The 17,064-nt window shown below is 37.9% G+C and overlaps 1 protein-coding gene across 3 annotated transcripts in view; it reads right to left on the reverse strand.

Annotated features, from left to right (window-relative positions):
• KIF6 (kinesin family member 6) overlaps positions 1-17,064 on the reverse strand; it is a 386,628-nt gene that overhangs the window by 246,339 nt on the left and 123,225 nt on the right. For all 3 annotated transcript variants that reach the window (XM_054492899.2, XM_054492898.2, XM_054492897.2), the window contains exon 7: positions 8,748-8,954. In XM_054492899.2, the coding sequence (XP_054348874.2) occupies positions 8,748-8,954 (207 nt within the window). The remainder of the gene's footprint in view (positions 1-8,747; positions 8,955-17,064) is intronic.

Below are 17,064 nucleotides of genomic sequence, written 5' to 3' on the forward strand. Positions count from 1 at the left end.
TGATCTCTCTCTCAAAAATCACTTTTGAACCCTCGGAAATGAGACCTTCACACTTTTCTCCTTTTTCTTCAAACCTTTGTTCACCCTCCCCTCTCCTCTCCTCAATTTCACTTTGAGCTGATGGTCACACTTCTACTAGATATGATAGATACAGATTCAGAACCCTGACCAGGGCTATCTCATGTCTCCATCATTAAAGCCCCTGTACATTCTGCCCTTCACCTTCTTATTGTCCTGCTCCTGTCTAAGGCCAGCCCTCCATCCTTGGCCTCATCTGCTCCCTCCTACTTTTCTCCTACAATTACCTCCTCTTTCTTCTTAATTAATTTCCCTTTCATCTGGACAATTCCCATTCTGCATGCCCACTACGGTCCTAAACTAAGATGGCTCTTGCCAAGGTCATCAGCAACCTTCATTGTACCAAGAGCACTGATTGCCATCTTACTAGACTTCTGAGCTGAGTAAGCATGCAACACTGGTACTCACTGCCTCCCTTGGGAAACACTTTGTTCACTTGATTACTGAGACACCACAATTTCCTGGTTTTCATCTTTCCTCAAAAACTAGTTAATGAATGTCTCTTTTCTTTATTCCCAAATTACAAACTTTGGAGTGCCCTGGGGCTCAGTTCTTGATCCTCTTTTCTGTCTTATCTACACTCTCTCCCTATGTAATCTCATCCAATCGCCTGGCTTTAATTATTATTTTATTTATTCGTTTGAGACAGAGTCTTGCTCTGTTGTGCAGGCTGGAGTGCTGAGGTGCAGTGGCATGATCTCAGCTCACTGTAGCCTTTGCCTCCTGGGTTCAAGTGATCCTCGTGCCTCAGCCTCCGGAGTAGCTGGGATTACAGGTGCGCACCACCATGCCCAGCTAATTTTTTGTATTTTTAGTAAAAACGGGGTTTTGCTATGTTGGCCAGGCTGGTCTCAAACTCCTGGCCTCAACTGATCCACCCACCTCAGCCTCCCAAAGTGCTAGGATTACAGGTGTGAGCCACTGTGCCCAGCCATTGCCTGGCTTTTAAATGCATTTATATCCTGATGTCTTCCCAATTTATACCATCAATCTCAACCTCTTCCCTGTGCTACTATCATCTTGGCAACTCTACATCTCCACCTGGATTTCTATTCTTGATTTTCTTTCCTCTCTGCCCCCAAGCCTGATTCTTTCCCAGATCTCATCCATTATTATAAAGGCCCCGCCATCAACCCGGTTGCTCAAGCCAAAACCTTAGGCAATCATCCTTGATTTGCCTTCATCCCCAATATCCAATCCATCAGCAATTTCTATTAGGTTTACCTATAAAACTTGCCAAGAATTGGACCACTTCTTAACATCTCTTCTTACCACCACCACTCCAGTTCAAACCTCTGGGGTCCCTTGCTTGGGCAACCACACAGGCCTTGGATTAGTCTCCCTACTTCTACTTTTGCCCTTCCACGATCTGTTCTCCACGCAGCAGCCAGAGAAATCTTCACACAATCTAAGTTATGCCAAGTTGCTCCCTAATACACTTAGTATAATATCCAAGCTCCTGTGTGGTCCATCCCTGTTAACTTATCTGACATCATGTCCCGTCATGTTCCCTGGGCCTGCACTGGCCTTCTGACTGTTGATTCAGCCTGTCGAGCTTATCCCCACATCAAAGCCTCTGAAATTGCTGTTCCTTCTGCCTAGCATGCTCTTGCCCCAGATTTCCATACAGCTTTCTGCTTCTCATTATTCACATCTTTGCTCAAATTTTGTTTTCTCACAAGGGCCTTCCCTGGACACCCTATCAAAAATAATAAACCTATCTCCAGCCTGTTAATCTATTTTTTCTTATACTACTTATCACTATTTAAAATTATATCTAGGTACTTATTTGTTATCTGCTTCCCCTCCAGGCTTTCTGCTCCTCAAGGCCAGAGATGTTGTCTCTCTTCTTCATAGCTCAACCCCCACTGCCGAGAACAGTGCTCAGCACTTGGTAACATGGCAGAAAGAAAGCTGTCTCCCTCAGTTCTCGTGGCAGCCCTCATTCTAGTTTGACTTCCTATGAAATTACTTTTCCTAGTCTGTCTTGAAAGTCATGTTTTGCTTAAGATGTAGCTCCACCAAGCAGACAGCCCTATGTGGGGTTTGGAGGTGAGCAGTGAGAGGTGGTAGCCATAAGGAGGAACATCAGATCTACGGGGGGCATGGTGGCAGAGGCATCTGGTTCTTCTGAGGCAGCTGCAGGGAAGTTTCTGGAATCCAGTGCCATGTGGCTACACAGTAGTACTTTGCAGAGCAGTTTAGTGGTGTGGTTAGGTGTGTCTCCTGGTTGCTCTGTGTAGCAGCCAAACCCAGTTTTCTGACTTTTCTTGAGATTCTTTATGTTTAATAAACTATGCTTCTTAAAATAGCTAGAGCAGATTTTCCAGTTCACAACTAAGAAATTTGACAAATATAAAATGTGCTCAACAAATTTTTGTTAAGTAAATCAATGAATGCATGAGATGATTACTTAGTATGTCCTAGGAAGGCAGTGTGAAGGTCATCAGCATGGAATGAGGTTTGAGAGAACTAAGTTTCAGTGTAATTGGAAAGGAGGTGGGGAATATGGCAGACCCAAGTCAGAGTGGCAAGAGATGCCAAGCAGAACTCCAGGCTCTAAGAACAAAGAGGACAGATTAAGTATCTGAAACAGGCAAGGTGGGCCCAAATACCCAAACAGGGGCTGGGCTGACAGATGTGCAGACAGTGTGGCATTATTGCTTATAAATAATTTCTCTCAGTACTTTGACGTTCTTATATAAAACAAATGTCACTGTTTTTTTTCCTGCTCTAGGAAACAATATTGATGTCTTTTCATTCAATGGTTTTATTGACAACTTAGAGAACCTAAAGGAGAATATGCTTATTAAACTTCTTGTTGATATATGTATATGTGTGTGTGTGTGTGTGCGTATATACATATATATATATATATATATATATATATTTTTTTTTTTTTTTTTTTGAGATGGAGGTTTCACTCTTGTTGCCCAGGCTGGAGTGTAATGGCACGACCTGGGCTCACTGGAACCTCTGCCTCCTGGATTCAAGCGATTTGCCAGCCTCAGCCTCCCGAGTAGCTGGGATTACAGGCATGCAGCACCATGCCCAGCTAATTTTGTATTTTTAGTAGAGATGGAGTTTCACCATGTTGGCCAGGCTGGTCTCAAACCCCTGACCTCAAGTGATCTACCCACCTTGGCCCCCTAAAGTGCTGGGATTACAGGTGTCAGCCACCATGCCCAACCCCTGTTGATATTAAATTAAATCATGTGTTAGTAAACTTGCTTTTGGTTGCAAGAAACAGAAAATGTAACCCAAACTGGTTTTAATTATAAGGGAAATTTATTGTTCATGTGATTGAAACAGGAAAGGCTTTAGATTAGAAGGAAACAAAAGATTAATGCTACTATCAAGGACTTAGTTTTTGCCTATATCTCAGCTATATCTTCCATGTGGTAGAAGTCAGTCTCTTCTTGTGGCCCCACAATGGTTGCCAAAAGCCCTGATGTTATATACTTCCTTATTCTTAACTTAGGTGAGAAAGAATTCTTTTTCCCTAATCATTAAACAAAATTCCTGAGCTTCAGCAGATATGAGCTTGGGTCCTGGGCCCATCCTTGAACTAATCACTGTAGCCAGGAGAAAGACAGGCTCCAATTCACTTAGATCAGTCAGGATCTACCTGGGGAGCTGGGACGGGCTCCTGGCCGTGCTTCTCATTGTTATGGACATTGCAGAGGCAATTCCTTGTCCTCTCTAGAAAGGGCTCTCTAGGGACTGTTGTGGGGTTGGGGGAGGGGGGAGGGATAGCATTAGGAGATACACCTAATGCTAAATGGCGAGTTAATGGGTGCAGCACACCAGCATGGCACATGTATACATATGTAACTAACCTGCACATTGTGCACATGTACCCTAAAACTTAAAGTATAATTAAAAAAAAAAAGAATTAGAGATCAAACTGGAATTATGGATTAGAAAATATAGTCTTAAAAATGGAGAAAATGAAGGCAGTCATCTTAGGGAAATCTCTTAAATAAAGTGAGCCTCTTAAATAAAGTGAGCCTCAGTTCCCTCACTTGTAAAAGTGGTATTGGAATGTCTATCTCACAAAAATGTTTTAAAGATTAATAGAGATAATTTCTGGAATAGTTCTTAGTAAGCAAAAAAGCACTCAGTGATATGGAAGGGAATGTTCTTTATGAAATGTTCTTTATGAAACGTTTGAAGACTAATCTTCATCATATAAACACAGTCCTGGGCCATTTCTTTAGAAGAGGACCCTGAGAAGGTACCTTATCAGCTCTCAAGGAGCTTTAGGAATACTATAAGCCCAGCCCACCTGGAGCAGATGTAAAACTTTGGAATGATCCAGAAATGGCAGGTATTCAGGAAAGAGGCAGAGGTAGATTATTCTTTGTGGGGCTGCTGTGAGTTCTTAAATTGGGCAGGAGCCAAATGATCTGAAAGGCACAGGAAAATGCGGTGGTCATAAAACCTGACTTTTTGGCCGGGCGCAGTGGCTCATGCCTGTAATCCCAGCACTTTGGGAGGCTGAGGCGGGTGGATCACGAGGTCAGGAGATCGAGACCATCCTGGCTAACACGGTGAAACCCCATTTCTACTAAAAATACAAAAAATTAGCCAGGCGTGGTGGCCGGCACCTGTAGTCCCAGCTACTCGGGAGGCTGAGGCAGGAGAATGGCGTGAACCCGGGAGACGGAGGTTGCAGTGAGCCGAGATCACGCCACTGCAATCCAGCCTGGGCGACAGAGCGAGACTCCGTCTCAAAAAAAAAAAAACAAACAAACAAACAAAAAAAACCTAACATTTTTATTGTTTCCTTCCATCTTAGATTGCATGTACAAATACAATGGTAAATATTCCTGAAGTTATTCTCTAACTGACAAGGAGTAGAACCTCACATTATGCTTAATAATAACTCCAAGTACCTAGAAACTGTGCCTGCAATCAATAATGCTATTTACTATTTAATGAGTTAAAGACTTTAAAAAAAATAGAGCTCAGAAGTGTTTGGAAAATTATCCTATGAAAATTGACAAAATTTGGAGTGTTACAATTGGCACTGACACCATTACTTTTTCTCCTGAACACAACACATTCAGTGGAAGCTAAATGGAAACTAAAACTCTGAAAAAGTCCCATTTATGTTTAATAAATGGCTGAAGGCAACTCTGATTCTGATTTCTGTAGCAGTACAGAGCAAGCACTTCATTTCCAGTGGTTTCTCACTTGATGTTTGGGCTGATAGAGGCTATGGGTCACACCAGGAGCACTTGGTGAGATTTAGGACAAGTATGTATGTCTCCCTTTTCCTCCCATGAACTCAATTTCTAAGGCCAAGATGTACCCTGTTATTGTGGCTTAAAATGTTTTTGAGGAAACTTTTTGGAAAAAGTACTGCATATACAAGGAGAACTCCAAAACCAACCATACTCTGGCAAAAAGAAAGTTATTTACTTGTGAACGCAATAAAGTCCATTCAACTCAGAGAGGTTGCACCCTTTGAGCAGGTGTGAGGTCTCACAGTTATGGCCAAAAGAGTAATTATAATGCTGCGTGGAATTTGTGGAACCAATGTAGGCTAATTAAGGTAACGCAAGTTACCAAATGGTTTCTCATTCCATCTCTGTCTTATATATTTAAACTGAGAAAGAGGGGATAGGGATATAATTTATTACCAACACTCATATGGATTTCCATTACAGGTTTTAAATTACTATATTGCTAAGTATTTATTTGTATGCTTTGCTGTTCTGCTGGCTAACATGATAGCCCTGCCTACTTCTCAGTCATTCATTTATCCCCATTGTCTAACGTAACTCACAGCACCCAGTAAACATTCAATCACAATTTGTTGAATGAACGAATGAATGAAGCTAATTAAACTAAATTGTGTTACACTTCCAGTCTCATTAGTCCCATAATAAAGTACTACATAAAGAGAAATTGATTAACAAAAGTCCTTGAATTTTGTTATTCATTAAACATCTTCCCACTCTCTTTATTATTCTTATTCCTATGTACTGTTTGGTTTTCTCTTCTTTCTGTGTGAAATTCAAAAATTTCTCTTCTACTGACCTACTTGCTCTCTAGCAGCTACTCCTAGATTTACTCAGCCTCACATCTCCATGTTCACAGACTAGTTTTTCCATATTTATGTTCTTTCCTCTCCCATTAATCTCTTCTCTATTATCTTATGTTGAACCTCCTCTTTTCCTGTGAAGACACTTGTGTATCAGTGTAAATGGTTAACAGCTGGAGTGATGCAGTGGGTGAAAATGAAACATCGGTTACAGAAACCAAGGGGCAATGACATGTGAATGTCATTGAGACCCTGAGCAAATTCATGCCCCTGGGCTGGAGCTAAGAGCTGACAGCCTTGCAATTCCCACTGCCTGACATGCTCTGCCCCATCCTTGATTGGCTCACCTCTACTCATTCCTCTGTGTGGTATCAGGCCCTAAGAAAACCATCTTCAACTCTCACCTCCTCAGTCTCGGTCAGATACCCTGCTACAAGCTCCTCTCACTCCTTTTACTTTCTCTTCACTGCTCTTACCTGGCTTACAGCCACATACTTAAAGATTACGTCTTTAATTCATGTCTCCCTACACTAGACCATGAGGTCTTTGGGGAAAGGACTGTTTCTATTTTGTCCACACTAGGCTCCAGTGCCTAGCACAGCCCTCAGCACATGGTAGGTCATTATAAATATTTGTTTCATAAATAAATTAATGATATAGAAAATCCAATGCCACATAGCCCCCAAGACTACTCACACGAGGCTGTCGTAAGAATTTTGAAGAGAAGAAATGTGAGGAGAGGAATAGTTTCAGTGACACATAGCAGCTTGCAAAGGCTTACAGAATAAAAAAAAAGAATTAAGGGAAGAACATTTCTCTCGAGTGATTACAATTGGTGGGAAGTCTGATTCAACTGATGAACCTAATTTTGTATGAACAGATGGATATAATGGAAATTAAAACAGACAGTGCTACCATCCAAAACAAGCAGACACATTTCTTTGAAATACAGCACTTTGAATACAGTCCATTATGTTTTCATATCAATGTTCTATAAGTGTTCTATTAAGTAAAAAGCTCTGTTAAGTATAAGTAGTGTGTAATATTTGAGGAAGAAAGAGCTTAGGAATGCTGACTCTTGTTAAAAACACTAGAATAATCTGAATACCAGGCAGGCCTTAATCTCTGGGTGCTGCCTGACTGGGATTCATCTGGTTGGATGTGCACCTTGTTCAGATAGGGTCCCTTAAGTTTCTCTCCATCTGCTTTTTTAGCCAATGTGATGATTACATAGCATTTAACATTGAGGCAACATCAGTCTCAGAAGGATTCATTAAGCAGTTAAAAAAAGGTTTTATTTTTTTCCCCTCTAATCTTTTAGCTGCAACATTTGTTAACAAGTCCTTCTGCCTCAAAAGACTCTGTACTTCTCCACTCTAATTTTTGATCATGTTTCTTATTTTTTATTTTATTTTATTTTTTTAGAATTTGGAAGTAGTTGCCATCTTTAACATTCATCTCACAGCCCTTATACTCAAAAAGCTAAATGGAACTTGAGAAATCATCTAATTCAATCCACTCATTTTAGAGATGAATTTTTTTTCCTGAAAGATTTATTTAGCTAAATTCAGATGAATGTTCTCTCCCCTGGCATTAAATTCAGAAATTAAAAATAGAGCACATACTGGGGTGGATTGTAATCAGCCTGGGGTAGAAGTAGGAAGGGAAAGCTACAAGGCTAAGAGAACCATCATGGGGTCAAAATTATCAACTAAATGAAGTCTCCCCAAGCAGAAAACATGTCGGTTATCTCAAAGTCATGTTCCCATCATTAATCTACTAGCCTGAAAACAGGCAAAAGGAAGCCATTTGTAACCTCTATTTACACCAACTACTAAGTTTTACAATAAAGCAGTAAGACAAAAAGTGAAAAGAGGTATAGGCTGTGAAGCCAAGTAAATCTAGGTTCAAATCCTCACCCTCCCCTAGCTGGATAATCTTGTGGGAAGGCCTTTGGAAGACTTGAATTTTAAAATCTGTATGAGGGGGATAGTAACTAACACCTGCAATGTAGGGCTGTTGTGAGGTTTCAATAAAATGGTATATACAAAATGCTAGTAGATCTACCAATGTTTCTGGCAGCATTATTCACAATAGCCAAAAGGTAGAAATAATGCAAGTATCCATCAAGAGATGAATGTATAAACAGCATGTGACATAGACATACAATTGGATATTGTTCAATTTAAAAAAGGAAGAAATTCTGATACATGCTACAATATGGATGAATCTTGAAAACATTCTGCTAAGTGAAATAAGCCAGACACAAAAGGACAGATGTTGCATAATTCCACTTACACGAGACACCTGGAGTAGGCAAATTCATAGAGACAGAAAGTAGAGTAGAGATGACCAGGGACTAGAGTATGGGGGAATGGGGAGATTCTGTCTGGTATTATAAAAAACTTTCAGAAACGGATAGTGCCAATGGTTATACAACTTTATGAATGTACTTAATGCCACTGAGTTGTACACTTAAAAATGATTAAAATGGCAAATTTTATGTTATATATATTTCATCATAATAAAAAAAATTCTAATGGAAAGCCTGATACATAGTATGTGGTCAACACATGGTAGCTATAGTTATTAATACAGTCCACTCTGCCCATTTTACCTGTTCTAAGTAATGTAGTGACAAGTTGATATACTTGGCCTCTGTTAGAAGATGGCCCCCTACTCCAGTCTTTGCGACTCGCTCTGAACCAGCCAGGTCAACCAGATGGAGTTTGGCATGTCGTACAGTTGCAGATCCTGGTTCCTTGCTTGACAAATGAATGGTGAAAATGCAGTGGGAACGGGTTGAAGCTTGGTTCATAGGAGTCTATAAAAAAATTGCAAAACAAAAATTATTTGAACAATGAAAATTTTTGAAGAATATCAAAATATTTAAAATAATATTTCTAGTGATAAGACATTTCCCATGAAGCCAACTGTCAATTGGAGCAAAACCACTTGTAACTGAGACCATTGACGTAAGTTCTTTTTAATGTATTACCTCTTGGATTACTGATGACAAATGTGGATGGGTTGACTCAGAAAGTGAGAAAAGAGTTCTAATGAGGTATAGATTGAGTCTTCTTGCCAATATAACTTTATTTCATTACCTGTCTATAATCCATGCATTAACCTTGGCTTAATGCTTGAAAATGCTTAACGTTAACCTCATGGGAAAAGAGGTGAGAATGTGTGTATCAGAAAAATTCATGATCAGAATTGTAAACAAAAGCCACAGACAAAGAAACCTACCATCACTGCTACTACTCAACACTAAAGTGGATGCCCTAGACAATATAATAAACAAGAAAAAGAAATAGAAGGCATAATAGTAGGAAAAAAAGAAATTAAAAATGTCATTATGTGCAAAAAATATGGTGGTCTACACAGAAAATGTAAGAGCATCTCCAAACAAATGGCTAAGAACTAAAAAGTTTAGCATGGTTGCTGGATGTGAGATGAATATATAAAATAAATGAGGTTCTAATAACTCAGAGCAATGATTAATCAGAAAATATAATATTATTCACAATGGCAAGAAAGACAATGAAATAATAAGGGATGAATTTTCTAAAGGATATGTAATTTATAGGAAAAATGGTAAGATAATATTAAACGACAAAGAAAACTGGAATAAATGGTGTGTAGGATATTAATGCACCATTTCATAGATGACAAAACTCAAAATTAATCTATATGTAAATGTCTATATATTAACCTATACATTCAATGCAATTGAAATAAAAATGCTACAGGTTTTGTTTACAGAAAAAGACAAATTGATCCTAAATGGCATACAGGAGAGAAATCTTCAAATAAAATGAAAAGTAATACTGTTTACACTTCCTTACTGAAGTTGCTCCATCAAAAAATAAAAAGAAAAAAAGAAAAGTAATTCTGTGAAAGAATAACAATAAAAGGGGACTTTCCTGCCATTTATCAAGGTATACCACAAAGCTACAGTAATTAGAACAGTGTGGTGCTGGTGCAGGAGCAGACAGCTAGGTCAGTGAGACATGCTGTGGTCACTGAGGAGCTCTGTATGGGACAGATGTGACATCATACCACAGTGAAGAAAGGATGCACTGATTTAGTAAATGGTGCTGGAATAACCAACTATCCACCTTGAAAAAGACTTAGATTGCTTCCTTACACTATGCACACAAAGAAATTCCAGAATAGATTAAAGCTTTAAGTGTGAAATAACACAACTTTAGCACCAATACCATAAAACATGGAAGCATATTGTAATCAACCCAAGGAAGTAATGGATACTTTAAGACATAAAACACAAAAATAAATTGATTTAAAATATTTGACCAAGATAATCCAAAATGTAAAAACTTCAGTGTGATAAAATCCACCATAAAATTAAAACACTAGAAGATATTTGCAATACATATGGCTGACAAAACATTAATAATAAATAAAGAACTCGGCCAGGTGCGGTGGCTCACGCCTGTAATCCCAACACTTTGGAAGGCCAAGGTGGATAGATCACTTGAGGTCAGGAGTTTGAGACCAGCCTGACCAAAATGGTGAAACCCCCTGTGTAATAAAAATACAAAAAAAAAAAAAAAAAAAAAAAAAAAGCCAGGATTGGTGGTACATGCCTGTAATCCCAGCTACTTGGGAGGCTGAGGCAGGAGAATACCATGAACCCCACAGGCAGAGGTTGCAGTGAGCCAGGATAACGCCACTGCATTCCAGCATGGGTGACAGAGTGAGACTCCATCTCAAAAATAAATAAATAAATACATACATACATACATAAATACATAAATAAAATAAAGAACTCTTGCAAAGCAGTGAGAAAAAGTAAGCAAAGATATGACTAGGTAACTCATAAAGAAGAAATCTAGAAATGGTTAATGAATATTTGATAAAATGCTCAAATTTATACATAATCAGAACCACATAACTTAGAACCATAAGGTTTAAAAAATAAAGTCTAACAAAATAAGTGTTGTTGGTGATATAAGGAAATGGGAAATTTTATGTACTGCTGGTGGAAATATAAATTAAGAATAAATTTTGAGAGCAATCTGATAATATGTGGTGAAGTTCCAAATACATATAACCCACAGCCATCAATAAACTACTAGATACATTTCCTAGAGAGAAATCTTGGGCAGGTATACATATATGTGTGTGTGTGTGTGTGTGTGTGTGTGTGTATATCTATATATCTATATATATATATATGCATGATATGCGATAAGGACATATATATGTGGACATTCACTGTAACATTATTAGGGTTAGCAAGAAATTGGTGCAAGATGCACAACCTAAGTAGACATCTGTGGCAGAAAAGATTAGTAAACTGAGATAATTCAAATTACAGAGATGTTAAAGCAACTTGGGATAGATTGACATAAATGGATTTCTAAAATAGAATGCTGAGAAAAAATAGCAAGTTAAATAATGATATGAACACTATGATTGAATTTACATAATTAAAAAAGCAATATTATCTATTGTTCATGAAGCTATAACTTAGGTCATTAAGTATAAAAACACGGACCAGAAGGATACAGCAAATTAATGATAGCAGTTGTGGTTTGTGAGGGATGGAAATGAGAGGCCAAGAAAGGGACTTCAGCTTTATCTGCAATATTCTATTTCATTTAGTTAAAAATTATTAGAAGCAAATCCTGGATTGGAAAACATGGATGTTGGTCACATTATTCTCTGTACTTTTTTGTGTTTTACATTTTTTGGAACAAGAAAGAAATTAATCTGATTCAAGATACAAGTGACAAGTTAGTAGTACCATCCTCTCAAACAACAAAAAAACTAAAAACATTCCAAATGAGTATTCATATGAGTAAATATGTTCAGATCTCCACCTTTGCAAAATGAGATTTAACCAAAGAATTTCAATATGGATGCACATGTGTGCAGACAGGGTAACATATTTGAATGGAAATTCAACCAGAAATTCTTTCTGTAAATATATATTCCTGATATACACCAGAGTTGATTTACACCAACTAGCAAAATAAACAGATGTCAAAATGCTGGCATAGTTTTGGTGATGATGATGTAGCTAGTGAGTTAAACAGGCTGAAAATTTGACCCATTACTTGTTGCCACAATAACTATGCCCAAACCTGGCCAGTGTGTGATTTTGCCTGCTAAAGTGGATCAGCAAATAACTGTGCATGTAAAACCGCAAACTCAAATTTAGAACCTAAGTTGAGGTGTTTTGGAAGTGACTGTAAGTTATTTGCAGAACTTAAACATGGGTTTCATTTCACTGTGATAGTCGCACAACAATAAATCCTACAATACTGTAACAAAAGTCAAACTGACAATCAATATAAACAAATAACATGGAGACTTCAGCTTCGAAACTGATATTCTGAAACCACCATAAAATGTGAGCCATAAACTAATATTGGTAGAGTGTACCCATTTCAAAGGAATATGAGATTCACATAAACTAAAATTGTATATTCTGGAGTCTGTAATTAAAATGCAGTAATATGCTGTAGGAGTCCGTGCCTACAGTTTTGTAACTTCTCATAAATATTTTCTGCATGAAGTAGCAGTTGGTGTCCTCTTAGATAAAAATTTCTTAAACCTCAGAAAACATTCTTTATGTGGAGCTTTTTAAGTGTTATTGGATGTGCTGGTGTCTGCTCTGTGTTTATTTAAGGATGTCTTTATGTCTCATAGGCATGGCCCTACGTTTCTCCTTTTAAAGGTAAAATTGTATTAAAATGTTTCTGAAACTGCCTAAGAACAGATGGCATCATTTAGGCAGATTCATTCAAAGTTAAGCACACATTTTAAACAAATGTGCTTTTGGCACTAGCGACTGTGCCTTTGGAAAAATTTTAGTGATGATTAATTACCTGCATGCAGAGAGCTTTCACGTTTCCTATTAGCCTATGTATATCACTGTGTTAGGCAGTACAGAGACAAGAAGGAAAATAAGACCTGGATGTTGCCCTCAAGGAACTTACAATCTAGTCAGGATCTAAAGCCACAATGTGTGAAATGAGAATGAGCATGAAATGAGAAAAGCAAAATGTGCAGTAAAGAAAGTGATCTGTTCTTAGCAATGAACATGCTGATCCTCTGGGTAATATCTGAAAATGCTAGCCATTCCCTCATTCTAGGAGCTCACCACCCTCTGCCCACCACCTGGTTTCTAGTGCCAAATACTCTCCAGTCACTTTCTCCATCGCTTTTTCCTTTACTCTGCTCTCTTCTTTGCAGTCCCTAAAAATAGGTGTGTCCTAAGCTGTGGTGACCATATTTCCTCCCCTTGGAAACTCATCTTCTACAGCTCAAATCCTCATTGCATAGGCTCTGTAGTGTAATAAAAATCACACACCAAAAATCTCAGAATTTGGTGTCAGATAACCTGGTTTCAAGTCCTGGCTCTGTCACTTACTAGTGTTAAAAGCTTACTAGTGTTATAAGCAAATTTACATGACATAATTTTGATTTTCATGTTTCTAGAATGCCATATTAAGACCTGCTTCATTGCGGGGAGTTATATTAAATACCAACTGAGTTACTGAGTGCTGAAGTGATCTGCGAAGTGTAAAAGGTCATATTAATGTCGCTGTTGATATTCACTTTATTCAAATGCCTCCTGTATCCTTATCTCTTACCTTAATTGTTCTGTATAGCAGATTGGAATGTCCAGCAGTTTGACTGATCATTGTCATTAAAATGCCTTGCCAGCATCTTGTACATAATGTTCCCAAAACAACTGTATCTCCTTCCCTGCCTCTGTGTCCCATGGATGGATATCCAACCCATCCTACTCCTGTTGGATTTCTCTCCACTTATCTGTATCTCCCCCAGTAGCCAAATATCCTTTATCTCTCACTTGGGTTACTGTAGTCTCTCCCTTCTAGTCTCAGTATTTACTCTTGTCCCTTCCAATTGTCCTCCACCTCTCAGACAAAGTAGTATTGTTAAAAGGCATATTTGATTAATGCCAATCCTATCTACATCCCTCAATTAAACTAGCATGCTCCCTAAGACTAAATATCTCTATTCCTTTCAACTGGGCCTTATGCAACTGTTTATCAAAATCCTTTTTAAATATGGTACTCTGGCACTTGAATTGAATATATTATTATTTCAAAAGTAACCTAACCACAGCAGAGGACGTTGGATGTATTACTTCCTGGAACCTGGACAATCTAAATCTAGTATTGCCAGTAAATAGCACATCACATGAAGTGTTACTATACCGGATTTGCTCCAGCCCTTATATGCTATGGAATTTCTTTGGGGGACACACACACACACACACACACACACACACACACACACACACACACATATTAGTTTATTTCATGACTGCATTTGATTAGTTTTTATGTCAACATTACAATCTATTGGATCTTGGTCTTTTTGTCAATTTTGTGCCATCTACAAATGAAAATATCTTGTATATTCTCATCCAAACAATGTGTAAGACACGAAGCAGTGGGGCAGACCAACAACATTCCCAGAAGACCACTTCTGCTCTCTACCCGGTTAGGTAACAGTTACAGGTATTTTACAACTGACTTCAACCCAAGTACTTTTATTGCCTTCAATTTCTCTTTATATCCCCAAGGATATTTTGAGAGACAAAAAAATGAATTGATTTGATCTATAAAATTTTAAATGCTATCAAAAAAGTGAATGAAATTAGTTTAAGGTAAAGTCAATGCTGACTTTTTCTTAATAGCTTACTGACCATTATTTAATAATCCTTTATCAGTTTCTTTTTTAGGGCTTGTATCAAAAATATTAGCTTGTTATCTTCCATATATGTTTTCTTTTTCGGAAAATGGAGAATAGACTTTCTTTTATGGGGTGAAAATTTAAAAACCTAGGCTCACTGGACTCCTTACAGAGTCATCATATCTGCAGTCTATGGTTAAAGAAAGTTATTTTTCCTCTTTCTTATCTCCAGTGTAGCAAAACTTTACTTCTCACTGAAGTTCCATTCATCTGAAAGATTACTTCCTACAAAGCCTCTCCATTTCCCTCTTCCTCCCTCCTAGACTTCAAGCTCCTTGAGGACAGGGACTGTGTCTTATGCATCATTGCCTAGCATAACATCATTGCCTATGCATCATTGCCTAGCAGTGTTAAAAAATGTTTGTTAATTTGTTGATTCTTGCTCATTTCTTGTGTTCTGGAATCTCTATAGCATGCTCCATAATTTCTAAAAATCTTCAAATAATTCTGTGACTACATCTGCAAGCTTTTTAAGTCCATGGAATATAGTTCATTTGAGTCTAAAAATTAGAACTATTTGAAACAGCTAGATTAACTCAAATCTCCCTATCAGTCTTGGGCTTCAGTTATTTGTTGTGTGTGATTCCAGAGCTCTTAATCACTACTCTCTACATCTTCAATTGCCTTTTCTCCTGTCTAGAATGTCCTCTAGCTTGTCACTCAAGTATACCCTTTTCCTACTCCCCAAATAAGCCTACTCAAAATTCATTTATCTTCATGAATTCCCTGGAACTATCCCCATTTGGCATTAGCCATTGTGTTCAGAAAAGACATTTAACATTTGTGCATATAGACAGTCATTAATATCCAAACCATGGAAGAATCCAAAAAATTGTTGTTCCAAATGGAGTTTTAAATGTTCATAAAAAATTCCATTTGGAACATTGTTTAAATAGTGTTATTGTAATGAACTGTTTGTTCTAGTGCGTAGTGAAGTAGTGGTGTGATCCATTGGGCTACAAATGAGTGTTTGGTGTCCAGCTCATCTTGTGGCAGTGTAAACAGAATGGTGCAGATTGTAAAAACTGACTCAAAAATGACCCTGTCAGACAATGGTGGCTTCAAAATGTTTTTATAGAAGGGGCTTGGAGCAGCAATGTGACTGTGGAGGCAGGGGTTGATGCTGCTTTGTTAGGACACTTTACATAACATCAAATGCCTGCATTGAGGCCTGGAGAGAGGTGCTAAGGCCCCTTCTACTGCCCTTTATGCCTCTCCCTGGCACTGGTTCAGCTACCACTCTCAGAAGCTATTTCATATGGTAAAAAACCTCAAATCTCATTGAATAATAATCCTTTTCTATACAGCAGGAGATACTCATCTGCTGAAAGAGAAATTTGAAAATAAATGGTGATGCATTTTTTTGTGTGGGGCATGTGTATGTGTGTGTGTGTGTGTGTCCAGCCATTTTTAGTAATGATAATTCTGATTTGGGGGCAAGAATCAATAGGTGAAATATAATTTCTTGAGGTTTACATAATATGCTCTTATGGATGTTTGTAAAATTAATTTCTTTCTGCTTTTAGTTAAACTAACGTTTTCAATCACTTCAAAAATGATTGTAGACAGTTAATGCAGCCTTCAATGATTCAAATAACCTCTGCATATCTTATTAAAAGTTTTCTAGGGTACCTTGAATGCTTACTTATTTCTTGCCATAACTTACACCTTTTATTCCATTCCTGTGTACCAAAATCTTTTTTTCAATCACTTTGTTATCTTGGAGTAAAATATCTCAACAAGAATTTCCACTAATCTAGAATAGATCAAATGAAGGAAATCTCTTTTCGATTGAACAGGACATTGTAAAGTATATGCCTGAGACTCCTTAAAACAAACCAACTAAGAACAACAATAACAACCGCAGGATCTAGAATTCAGCTTTCCACTTCAGTTCTCCTTGTCTGATAACACTTTCTACACTGATACTCTGATTGATCTGTTCCTCTGCTCACTTGCTCTATCTGAATTGAAGACTGAAAATGCTAACTTCCATGTGGTTTTCTAAATGTTTTCTGGGTTGGCATCTCAGCCTTTCAGGTTAAACCTCACCCTTAATGAAGAATTACCGAATCCGTTACCTATTGGTTAAGTGATTCTTTATATAGTTCTTCCCATATTAAATGAATTGAATTGGGAAGCTTGCTATGCCCTTGATGTACTCTAACTCAGCC

The sequence above is a fragment of the Pongo pygmaeus genome, chromosome 5 (assembly GCF_028885625.2).
Source record: "Pongo pygmaeus isolate AG05252 chromosome 5, NHGRI_mPonPyg2-v2.0_pri, whole genome shotgun sequence".
In the NCBI taxonomy this organism is placed as follows: domain Eukaryota; kingdom Metazoa; phylum Chordata; class Mammalia; order Primates; family Hominidae; genus Pongo; species Pongo pygmaeus.